The sequence below is a fragment of the Hyperolius riggenbachi genome, chromosome 3 (genome assembly GCF_040937935.1).
Source record: "Hyperolius riggenbachi isolate aHypRig1 chromosome 3, aHypRig1.pri, whole genome shotgun sequence".
NCBI classification, from domain to species: domain Eukaryota; kingdom Metazoa; phylum Chordata; class Amphibia; order Anura; family Hyperoliidae; genus Hyperolius; species Hyperolius riggenbachi.
Window position 1 is genome coordinate 312,579,408 of NC_090648.1, and position 13,168 is coordinate 312,592,575.

The window sequence follows — 13,168 nt, forward strand, 5'->3', positions numbered from 1 at the left end:
ACCATTTCAGCCTGCGGGTAATTTTCACCTCATGGACAAGAGGAATTTTTACATTTCAGCTCTCCTCCCTTTCATTCCCCAACAACTTTATCACTACGTATCACAGCGAAATGATCTATACCTTTTACCACCAATTAGGCTTTCTTTGGGTGGTACACTGTGCTAAGAATTATTTTATTCTAAATGCATTATAATGGGAATAATAAGAAAAAATTGAAAAATTCATTATTTCTTAGTTTTCAGCCATTATAGTTTTAAAATAATTCATGCTACCGTAATTAAAATGAACACATTTTATTTGGCCATTTGTCCCGGTTATTGTGACGTTAAAATTATATTCCTAGTATAATGTAAGTAACTTTGTTCCCATTCATAAATCTAACGATCAGCGGCGGTTAGCGGCGAGAATCGACAGCAGGCGGCTCTATTTCCAAATGAACACTGTTTTTGAGCTAAAACAGTGTTCATTCTCGTCAGACATGTTCGGATTGGCACAGGAGACTTTTGTCCCCTGCAGCCAATTCCCCCCCCCCCCCCCCCCCCCGTTGCTGTCAACATCGCGATCACAGGCATTTGCCCGCACAATCGCCCGCACAGCACCCCAAACTGCAGGGACGTGACTAGTGCGTTCTTGTGACTGTAGCAGCTGCCGCCGCGGATGTAAGGCTCGCATCCCAGTGGCAGTAATGGTTAAGATACTCAGATCGAGAATATTGTAAAGATGAAAGGACTGGTTCATTTAAACCATCTTGTTCCTGTGAAGCATTCTGACTGGTTTCTCTAAAGTTCTCAAACATTTTCAACTTTTCAAGACAATTCAGCACATCGTCCTTTCGCACATGTATTTTCCTGCTATGACATCTGGATTTTTCCAGCTCAGCAAGATTGTTATGCTGCATCCTGCATATACTGGCAACAGACATGCCCTAATCATCACAAAACATTGTAGTGATATCTGTAATCGGGTATTGGTTTGGAAGTTTTCACATATAAACTCCCATTGGAGAAACTGTTCAGATACATGGTTGGAACCTGAGGTGATGCATAAGGAAGAATGCTGCTTAATTGGTGATGGTTTGTATATCTTTGTAGACTGATTGGACTAAGCCCCAGGTACACAAAGTCATATCCCTCAGAAATGCTATGAGATGGATCATAAGTGAGAGGTTTTTATTTCAGGAGTACCTTATGCAGATAGTTAAAGAACATAATTTGGGAAAGTCTTTTATGCCTGGTATACACCATGCAATTTCCTGTCAGATTCACGGGTCAAATCGATAATTTATGACAGGTCTGATCAGATTTCTGATAAATTTTCCGATCAAGTATGTAAAGACTTGATTGGAAAAATCGATCAGATAAAAAATGGGACCTGGAGGAAATTATCGATTTGAGATGCCGATCTGACCTGAAATTGCATGGTGTGCACCAGGCATTACACACCTACACACGTACAAGATGACTTGTGTGATTCTACTTACTTAATCTCTAAAGTAATCCGCATGTTGGTTGGAATATATTTGCTCACTGGAATGGCATAGCTGTAAACTCCAGATCTAAAACAAGAAGACAAATATGATTTAACTAAACACGTTATATAACTATTTTCTGTAATCATTCACTTATTAATTGGTTTAGAAAAAAAAAACACAAGCCTGGCTTTAATTGTCAATATTTTTACAAGGCCATATTAACCTCTGTAATCTGGCATCTCATCTAAAATGTCTATATTATTCTTCAGTTGGAAAGTCACATTTGTCTGAAATGGCAAAATACTTCTTAAAGGTAAACTTAAGTGAGAGGAATATGGACCCAGCTCTCTTCATTCTCCCATAAACAATGCCAGTTACCTGATTTATGGGCCAATGCTCTGCTTCTAATAATTCAGTGACCCTGAACACAAGTAAAAAAATGCCATACTGAACTTACCTGTGGCTTCCTCCAGCCTCCCGTAGTCTGTGAAGTCCCCCAGCGTCCGCTGAGCTCCCTCCTTTCTCCTCCTGGTGGCTCAGTTAGCTGCCCGACTTGGCTGGGTGTTGTGCAGAGCTGTGCTGTTCTTGAAAGAATGAGTCACACATGTGTAGAAATCTCTCACATGTGCATGAGCGACATGGCCGCGCGGACGGGCCACGCATACGCAGATGTACACGACTCCTGGTCAAGTTGCGCAGCTAATGGAGCCACCAGCAGGAGAATGGAGGGAGCCTAGAGGATGTCGAGGGACCTCACAGACTACAGGGGGCCGGAGGAAGCCCCAGGTATGTACAGTATGGCATTTATTACTTGTGTTCTGGGTCACTTTAAATAACTGGCCTGGAATGAGCATGCAAATCAGATTCTTTGACTCTGGTTGGACTTCTTGCTAGCTGCAGGAGCGTAAAAAATTAAAAAATGTGTTTGATTGGACATCATTTTTAAATGCCTGTCAGAAACAACGTAAAGGAACTTTGTACAACGTTCAAAGGAAATAGGCAAATTACCCGATGTCTACTTTTGAGAGGCTAAAGGTGTTCAGTTCCTATTCTTTTTTTCTCTTTACTGTTAAACTAATTAAAGTCAATCTCAAGGGAAGAAGCTTTCAAACGTATGCTATGCATAGAGTTTATCCTTTCTCCAGAAGACTAGCTAAATATATCCTGGGTCAAGAACCTAATGCCTACAGTGCTTAGACCCCTCTCCATCTATCATTCACTATATCTGGTTCTGTCCAAAAATGTTTGTATTTTGGCTAGAGATCATTAAACTTATTTTCGTCAGTATGGATTGCCCAATCGCTTCAGATACTAAAATATGCTTGTAAGGTATCTTTACTGAGATATCTTGCCTCACATTGAATAAAAAACCCTTTAACACAAACTCTTACTCACAGTTAGGAAAGCTGCAACAACAAAATGGATATCACTTGATACACCTTGTATTGGGTCACGGATCATTAAAAAGAACTACTATCTTCTGTACAATAACTAGCATAGCAAATAGAAACAGCCTGGCAAAATATAGTTGTGTACAGCACCCGTGGTTAAATATACAGACACCAGTTTGTTTGGCCCAGGTTTCCCTACAATAGTACCCCAAATTCAAAAGCTGTATGCCTTCTAATACTGTAGTAGTAGAATAGTCTCAATATACCATAGTACTTTCATTACAGTACAACACAATATAGTTGTATGCTTAGAAGAAAGATTTAGGCCCTGTTTACACGGAAGGCCCCTTTTACACTTAATCAGTTGGTGTGCATTAGCATGCGTTAGTACGCGTTGGTACGCGTTAGTATGCGTTTTTTCCATAGCAGTGCATTGTGACAAAGATTTCAGTTAAAACGCGTTAAGTGTGAAAGGTGCCATAGGAAAACATGGGCATTACTTTGAAAATCAGTTTTCTTTCCGTTTTAACTGAGAGCAACTGATTTAGGGCTGGTTCAGACGGACGTTTGGAGGCGTCGCGTTCGTTGGCGTCGCGGCGGCAATGCGTTCGGGCTTTCAGCAGCGTTCGCATTGCGTTCAGATGCAGTCGCGTTTTTTCTTTCCCAGGGGAACATTACCCGTCGCGGTTAACCGCCCCTGGAAGCAACATGTAGCTTCCAGGGGCTCCTTGAACGCCAGTGAAAATCGGGACCCAAACGCCGCGTTCGTGTAAACGTGCGTAAAAGCTTGGTACAAACGCTCCCATTCACTTGAATGGGAGCGTTTAACGCTAAGCCCCGAACGCTGGCGGTAAACGCTGCACAAACGTCCGTCTGAACCAGCCCTAAGTGTAAAAGGGCCCTAATCAGTTGGTATGCGTTAGTACGCGTTAGTACATGGTTTTTCCATAGCAGTGCATTGGAAAGAAGATTTCAGTTAAAACACGTTAAAGAGAAACTCCAATCAAGAATTGAACTTTATCCCAATCAGTAGCTGATACCCCCTTTTACATGAGAAATAGAATGATTTTCACAAACAGACCATCAGGGGGCACTGTGTGACTAATTTTGTGCTGAAACCCCTCCCACAAGAGGCTCTGAATACTGCGGTACTCTGGGCAAACTGCCACAATGTAACAATGTTCACAGACAGGAAATGGCTGTTTAAAGCTGTCTGTAACAGCCAGAGCAGCTAGAAACAGCTACATAACTTGCCCACAGTAACAATGTCACCATGTAATACATGTCAGAATGTGAATCTGGGAGAGGAAAGATTTTACAATGAGCAAACACTGAATAAATCATTTATACATAATTATTGTAAAAATTAAGCACGTTTTTTTATTAAATTATTTTCACTGGAGTTCCTCTTTAAGTGTAAAAGAGGCCATAGGAAAACATGGGCATTACTTTAAAAATCAGTTTTCTTTCAGTTATAACTGACAGCAACTGATTAAGTGTAAAAGGACCCTTAAAGAGAACCTGTACTGAGTAAAAATATTTTAAATAAACACATGAAGTAACTTCAAATGAACATTACATAGTTACCTTGCCATCAGTTCCATTCAGAAGCTCACCATTTTCTTCTGATAATAATCCCTTCCAGTTCTGACAATATTTTGTCAGATCTGAAATATATCAGTTGCTGTCAATAAAATATCAGTTGCTGTCAGTTATAGCTGAGAGGAAAACTGATGTACCAGGTAATGTCCATGTTTCCCTATGCCTCAAGTGGGTGATGTTACAGTTTAACTGTGTGCTGACCAGAAAGCTGTTATGGGTAATGGCCATTTTCAAAATGGAGGACGGAAAATTCCCTTGATCACAGTGAACAAACAGGACACGGGACAGGAGAAAGACACTGAGGAGTAGACTACATGGAAGGTAAGTATGACTTGTGTATGCTTATTTTGACTTTTAATTTTCAGTTCAGGTTTTCTTTAAAGGGGTTCTTCTGCGAATGAGGAAAAAAATAAAAAGTGGTTTATGCATAAACTATTAAACATCCTTCTAAAATAGTGTAAAAAGTTTTTTTTTAAAAAATGAATGGTTTCATCAATACAACATGTAATGTAAATAGTGACGGATGACGGCTGGGAGGCTAATCCATTTGTTAGGGGTGTTTTTTTTTACTTTCTTTTCATAACATAACTCCTGCCTAAGTAGTTTTCAGTGGTATAACCCACTTCTAGCAGGAACCACAGTTATAGCCCTAAATGCTGAGCTCTGCTGAGCTGCTGAATATGTGTTTACATTGTTGCTAGGCAACCAGACCCCGGGTGCAGAGACTCGTTTGTGAAGAGTCATAAGCTGCTGGGAGAATCAGTCCCATCTACACCATATGATGCTTTGTCAGATTCGATTCAATTTCATTTGATTCAATCTGACATGTCCAATTCATGATTCATTTTAATTCGATTCAAACTGAATCGAATCATGAATCGGACATGTCAGATTGAATCAAATAAAATCAATGAATTGAATCAAATTGAATCGAATCTGACAAAGAATCATATGGTGTAGATGGGACTGATTCTCCCAGCAGCTTATGACTCTTCACAAACGAGTCTCTGCACCTGGGGTCTGGTTGCCTAGCAACAATGTAAACACATATTTAGCAGCTCAGCGGAGCTAAGCGGTTAGGGCTATAACGGCGATTCCTGCTAAAAGTGGGTTATACCACTGAAAACTACTTAGGCAGGAGTTATGTTTATGAAAAGAAAGTAAAAAAAAAACACCCCTAACAAATGGATTAGCCTCCCAGCCGTCATCCGTCACTATTTACATTACATGTTGTATTGATGAAACCATTCATTTTTTAAAAAAAAACTTTTTACACTATTTTAGAAGGATGTTTAACCACTTTACCCCCGCGCGTACGTATTTCTCCGTCCCTTTTTCCATCCTTTAACCCCCAGGGACGGAGAAATACGTACTTTCCGCGCTCCCGCCGCTGTCCGCGCTCCCCCTCGTAAACACGCCGCCCGCCGCTAGTAAACATGCCGCCGCCCGCTCGCCCGGAGATCAATGAACGGGAAAATCCATTCCCGTTCATTGATCTCAGCCCCGCAATGATCCGCTGCCGCTCGGCTGAGCAGCGCGACCATTGTGGGGAAAAAAAAAAGTTCTTAGCCTCTTTCTACTTCCTTGCAGGTCGCATAAACAAAATGTTCCTGTGGCCATCTTGTGGCCAAATAGTAAAACTACATCCAAAGCATTTTTCACATAGAAATAAATTAGTTTAACACACAAAATTAACCCTTTACCTCCCACACTGCCCACATTTTTTTTCTTGTAATTTTAAAAAAAAAATTACAATTAAAAAAAAATACATAAATAGTTACCTTAGGGACTGAACTTTTTAAATTTTTATGTCAAGAGGGTATAACACTGTTACTTTATAAACTATGGGCTTGTAATTAGGGATGGACGCAAAACTGAAAAAAATGCACCTTTATTTCCAATTAAAATATTGGCACCAAACATTGTGATAGGGACATAATTTAAATGGTTCTATAACCGGGACAAAAGGGCAAATACATTTCATGGGTTTTAATTACAGTAGCATGCATTATTTAAAAACTATAAAGGCCAAAAACTGAAAAACAATAATTTTTTTCCCACGTTTTTTCCTATTTTCCCATTAAAACACATTTAGAATAAAATAATTCTTGGCATAATGTCCCACCTAAAGAAAGCCTAATTGGTGGCGAAAAAAACAAGATATAGTTCATTTCATTGCGATAAGTAATGATAAAGTTATAGACGAATGAATGGAAGGAGCGCTGAAAGGTGAAAATTGCTCTGGTGGTCAGGGGGTAAAACCCCTCAGTTGGGAAGTGGTTAATAGTTTATGCATAAACCACTTTTTATTTTTTTCCTCATTCGCGAATGAACCCCTTTAAGTTTGTTTGTTGCTTTGTTTTCTATTATTCTTTTTCCCTGGAACAGCTGAGTTAGCTGCATTTTATTCTTTAGTATAGTCTGTTCTTCCTATAGTACACCTGCTATGTCTTCATTGCATTATTTTCCTATTCTTGCTTGTGTACTGCTCTGTGCTTTGCATATATACCATTGTTATATACAGAATGTAAACAATTATTCATGTTCTCAATAAAATTGTTTTAATAGGGAAAATAATTGCAATTTGCTTGTATCTAATCACCCCCCCCCCCCCCCCCCTCCCTTTCCCAGCACTAAGTTGCATTAACATAGCACCTACACAATAACCCAGCCCCTTTACACACATGGCTATATTATATCCGGGCACCTATTACCGTTCCCCCACCAATCTGCCAATAGCTGGAGTTTGCCAATACTATAGGCGAACCCTGGCACCCAGATTACACACTGAGCGCTGCTAACCCGCTAACTGCACAGCAGCAAAGCAGGAGCATCCACCAGGCAGCCTAGGTAGGTGCTTAGGGCCTAGTGGGTTTCAAGTTCAAGTTTCACTACCTTGCATGGGCCCCCATTACATCTTAATCCATTTCTGCACAACAGTCTATAGCAACACCCAAATACCAGCTGGCCTTACGCCAATTTTAACTGCTTTGAAGGTGCAGCGCACATGAATAGTACCAAATGGCCAGATGGTTACTTTTGTGGCTTAATACAGTAGTTCATCTCATTGTGTTACATGTCACTTTATGTACCCTGTAAAACAATATAGCACTGTATTATGTTCTTCTCAGCCACAAGCTTTTTCTGCAGGCAGCTCACTCTCTCAGATTAACTTCAGTATTTACAGATCGCCAACCTGCAAATGTTGCAGAACGTTGCCAAAGCTAAACTAAGATTGTCAGTTCAGAAGAGGTACATGATGGTTACATTAGGAGGCTAACTCCCAGTGTATATCAGAGTCATGCTTTGCCTCCCAGCCTGGTGAGCCTTGACAACAATGAGATACAGTGTTTCTCTTACCCACACTGCAGGCTTTTCCTGCAATAGTGGCGATCAATTACTTGCTGATTCTCCACAATCTGTATAGAGCTGATCGATGTGTCAATCCCTGAAAGAACATGGGAATAATAAAAGAATGAATAGGACAGTGATAAATAAACCTACAAGAGCCATAAACACTTGGCAAAAAAGGGCTATAATTCATGAACAAGTCAAAAAAAGCAATTGAAGTAAATTCACGTAATAGCTGCATGCTTCAGTGGATATGGGGATTAAATTCATCAGAAGCGTTTTCTTCCAGGAATCTAGCTGTTGTGCCCTTACTAGGAAATGTTTGAGCCATGTTACATATTTTTGGGATACATTCATAAAACAGGACTGGGCAATTAACACTTCGTTAGCAAAGCCTCCTGACCTATATCAGCTTTGAGCTGCATAATATATGGCATTGAAAAAAATGTTCAACTCATAACGGCAAGTCTTTCTCCTATTCTTTATATTGAAATATTCATCTGCATAATCAGCAATGGAAATGAAGCTGTTCTTGGCCATTTATTACCTTCAGCCTGTGAGCAGTGGGTTATAAATTACTTCCCATACTTTCTATTCACTTTTGTGAACAATTTAGAAAGAATATGAAAAGGATCACAGAGTAGAGAAAAGTTTACACTGATACTCAATATACATAATTGCATATCAAGTGACCAAGATGGATTTAGGTCTCATTCACACTATGCACACTGCATAATGCAATACACACTGAATGTCATATTTCATAGATTGTTCACGTTCTATGGTGTGTGTGTTTTTGGCATGCGTTATCCAGAAACCTAGACAGCGCATTAGGGTAATGCAAGCCATTACAATATACATATGTGAACATGATAATACAACACATTTACCCATATGCAATAATATATGCAATTATTTTTTCTCCTGAGTTATCCCCTAGGGGATAATTTTCAAATTCTCTTTACCCTCCCTCGCAGTATGATTCCTTCCTGATTTTAGGGTCTAAAAGCGGTACAATATTTTTCATGTGCTTTTAGACCCTAAAGCAAGAACAAAAATCCTACCACAAGAGAGTCTGAAGCAGCCCCTGCACTTACTCACCCCCCTGGGATCCAGCGCAGCATTTCTCCCTCCTTGCTTCGGGTGGTGCTGTAACCCTATAGTGAGATTGCCGGCTGTTGTCATGTCATGACGACAGTCGGCGATCTCAGTAGGGAGATGCAGAGCCTCCGTGGACAGGAAGAGGAAAGTGAGGAGGTGAGTGAGAACGCCCCTGTGCGCAATGCTGTGTATGGACCTCCTGGCGGCTACCATGAGTGTAGCTCAGGGTTACCGCTCTGAGCTGGGGTTTTCTACCCATAATGTAGCTCGTGGTTACCGCTAAAGAGGTTAACCAGTTCATGCAAAACATACGTTTTAAAACAATCTGTTTTGCATAGCAGAGGATCGGAATGCAGGGGGCGCACACACGCGGCCACTTTTCCCTGCCTATGGACGGGGGTGAAATGGTTAAAAAAAACTTTTAAACATTTTAGAATTGAAAAATTAGTCAAAAGATGCTGAAAATGTACGATCAAAATTATTTTGAGCATTTTCTTGCTTGCGGTGGTTTAAAAAACATTTCATGTCAAGGTATGAAAATATCACAAAGGAGAAAACTAAGGAGAAAAAGTAATTGCATATGGGCCATTGGCCCTTATTCAGTTCCCTTTTACTCCTATGTTTCCTCCTAGGAGATCCCTTTTCATCTTCTCTTTAAAATAACTTTTCAGCACTATGCAATTGAATAAGTACCAAGAATTATATAAAAGACTACTGTCTTTACTCCCTCAAAGCTACAATCATCCGATTCAAGCCCTATCACATTCCTCTGTACAATTGACTTTTAGGCCTATGAGCGCTGCGCCCGACCCTTCCCTACTCTCCCTCACCCTCTCAACCCATGCCTATAGTTAAGTGTTAACTTGTTAATGTTCAATGCTTCCCTTTTGTTCTCCTTAAATTTGATATACTATTATGCTGTTCTACAGTAATCATATTAGGCAGATCTCATTTGGACAATTTCTTCTGACCACCTCTGCAGAGACCACTACTTTCTCCTGAATATCCCTCTCACCCTCTCTCATTTCTAAGATATAATTGCTCCTCTTTTCCCTACCCCTCTTTTTCGAATGCGATACTTCACCTAGGATTCAAATGTTAGAGTCCAATGACTTGGACTGAAGATACTGTAACCCTTGCACTCCTTCCATTCTTGTTATGTGTATCTCACCTCCTTGAAAATACTGTATCACACTTCCTTGTACAATCTGCCTATTTGTAATGTCCTTTTTATATCTTTAATAAAAATCAGTGTTACAAAAAAAGACTAGTGTCAAAATTATTCTTAGTATGTTTTTGCTTGCTAATGGTTTAAAAGCCATTGGCCCATATGCAATTATATTTTTCTCCTGATTTTTCTCCTATTTTCTCCTAAAAAAAGGTTTCTATCAAAATTCTTTTGAGTATTTTCTTGCTTGCTGTTGGTTTAAAAGGCATTTTATCACAAGGGCCCAAAAGCAATTAACTTTTTCTCCTGAGTTTTCTTCTAGGAGATATTTTTTCATCCTCTCTTTAAAATATCTTTTCATCACTTTGCAAATAAAAAAAGAACCACAAAGTCTGTGAAAATTATTTTAATTACATTCTTGCTTGCTGGTAGTTTAAAAGGCAATATATTGACAAGTTGTAAAAAAAATCACCTAGGGAAAAACTCAGGAGAAAAACGGAATTGCATATGGGTAATTTTATTGATTGGTGCCCATATGCAATTAACCTTTTCTCCTGAGATTTCTCACAAGATATATTTTTTCATCTTCTCTTTAAAATAGCTTTTCAGCAATTGAAAAAGTACCAAAAAGTAAGTAAGAGTATTTTCTTGCGTGCTAAAGATTTAAAAGGCATTTAAAAGGCATTAAAAGGCCAATGGGCCATACGCAATTCACCTTTTCTCCTAGGAGGTATTTTTTTTTTACTTTTTTCAAAATACTTTTCTGCATTTCACAATTGAAAAAGAACCAAAAGTAGTAGAAAAAGCACTATTAAAATGATTTTGCAAATTTTCTTGATTGCTTGGAGCTTAAAAAGCATTTTATTGACAAGGGCCCATATGCAACAACACTTTTTCTCCCACGTTTTCTCCTAGGACATTTGTTTTCAACTTAAATAACTTAAAATAACTTTTTAGCACTTTGCAACTGAAAAAAATACCAGAAAAAGTGAAAAAAAAACACTATAAAAATAATTTTGAGTATTTTCTAGCTTGCTTGTGGTTCAAAATGCATTTTATTAAAGGGACTCCGAGCAGTGCAGAAAATATGGAAAGATGCATATCATTTTAAAGCTCTCTTTCTCCTCTTTCCAATGATATATAAACCACCACCCTACGTCTTTTAGTTTTCGCTATTTTCGCGATTGAAATTGCCGCGACCGCGATTTCGATCGCGAAAATAGAGAAAACTAAAAGGCGTAGGGCAACGATGTAGGTGTCGTCAGAAAGAGGAGAAAGAGAGCTTTAAAATGATATCCATCAAGCCATAGTTATATTGTATTACACAGGACGACACTTTCCCCAGTGTCAGCAGCTCCATTCTGCTGAATGCAGCTGCTGACTTTGACAAAAAGTCGCCCTGTGTAATACAATATAGCTATGGCTTGATGGATATCATTTTAAAGCTCTCTTTCTCCTCTTTCTGACGACACCTACATCGTTGCCCTACGCCTTTTAGTTTTCTCTATTTTCGCGATCGAATACGCGGCCGCGGCAATTTCAATCGCGAAAATAGCGAAAACTAAAAGGCGTAGGGTGGCGGTTTATATATCATTGGAAAGAGGAGAAAGAGAGCTTTAAAATGATGTGCATCTTTCCATAGTTTCTGCACTGCTCGGAGTCCCTTTAACATTAGGTCCTAGGTGATATATTTCCAAATTGGTAATAAAATGCAGCATTCCCCAACCCTGTCCTCAAGGCCCACCAACATTACATGTTTTGCAGAAAACCACAAACCTGCACAGGTGAGGTAATTAGTTTCTCAGGAGAGCTGATTAACTACCTCTGTGGATTTCCACAAACCATGCACTGTTGGTGGGCCTTGAGGACAGGGTTGGGGAACAGTGACCTAGGAGAAAACTCAGGAGAAAAAGTGAATTGCATATGGGCCCAGGGTCCATGTGCACTTCACTTTTTCTCCTAGGCGATATTTTCCCACCTCGTCATAAAATGCTTTTAAACCACCAGCAAGTAAGACAATACTAAAAATAATTTTGATAGTACTTTTTCACCTACGTTTAGGTACTTTTTCAATTGTAAAAGCATTAAAAGTTATTTTAAAGAGAAGATGAAAATTATCTACTAGGAGATAACTCAGGAAAAAAGTTAATTACATATTTAGATTATAAGCTTGCAAGTGTAGGGCTCGATCTCCCTTTTGTGCTTTGTTACACATTTAGGCCTCTTTCACAGTGGGACGTTGCGTTTGATGCAACGTTAAAGTCGCATAACATGCCCCTAACGCAGCGCATGTAGGTTATGAAATTGGACGTTATTTTGCACTGCGTTATGTGTCTCTTGGTGCGCCGTTTTCGTCACATACTGATGGAACGAAAACGGCGCATGCGTTACATTTTTTTTTATTAAAAACCATTACTGAGCATGTGCAACACACATAACGCAGCAGATACATTGCTAAACGCACAGCATACAGCACTTTTTAATAATGCCACACGTTACACACTAACGCCACTTGTGCACTGTGAATGTCGCACAGACTTTGCATTGCTGTGCGTTACTCTGCGTTAAAGTATTTTATAACGTGCAACTTTAACGTCGCACTGTGAAAGAGCCCTTATACATATAATTTATGGCACTATTATTACCAATTCTGTACTTTGTACTGATTCTGTATTTTGTACCTGTTCTGTATTTTGAATGCTTTATAAATCAATAATAATAATAATTATATGGGCAAAGGTGTGACAAGATCAACTTGGAGAAAACTAAGGAGAAAAAGTTAATTGCATATGGGCCAATGTGTATAAATATCACCTAGGAGAAAACTTAGGACAAATGTGAATTGTCTTTGAGTTTTCTCCTAGGAGATAATTCATCTTTTGTTTAAAATGTATTGTCAGCTCTCTACAACAACAAAAAAGTAGGTGGAAAAGGCACTGCCAAAATGATTCTGGGTATTTTCTTGCTTGCTGGCATTTTATTGATAAGGTCTGAAAATATCACCTAGGAGAAAATGTAAGTGAATTGAATAAGGGCCATAGTGTGAGGGTAAGCCTCAAGATCCTCACAGACCTTACATTTTC

At 39.2% G+C, this 13,168-nt stretch overlaps 1 protein-coding gene across 1 annotated transcript in view; it reads right to left on the bottom strand.

The window, feature by feature from the left end:
* MYRFL (myelin regulatory factor like) overlaps nt 1-13,168 on the bottom strand; it is a 133,328-nt gene that overhangs the window by 43,945 nt on the left and 76,215 nt on the right. Inside the window, exons 21-22 of the mRNA XM_068273651.1 lie at nt 7,826-7,913; nt 1,482-1,556 (exon numbers count right to left, since the gene is read on the bottom strand). Of these exons, the coding sequence (XP_068129752.1) occupies nt 1,482-1,556; nt 7,826-7,913 (163 nt within the window). The remainder of the gene's footprint in view (nt 1-1,481; nt 1,557-7,825; nt 7,914-13,168) is intronic.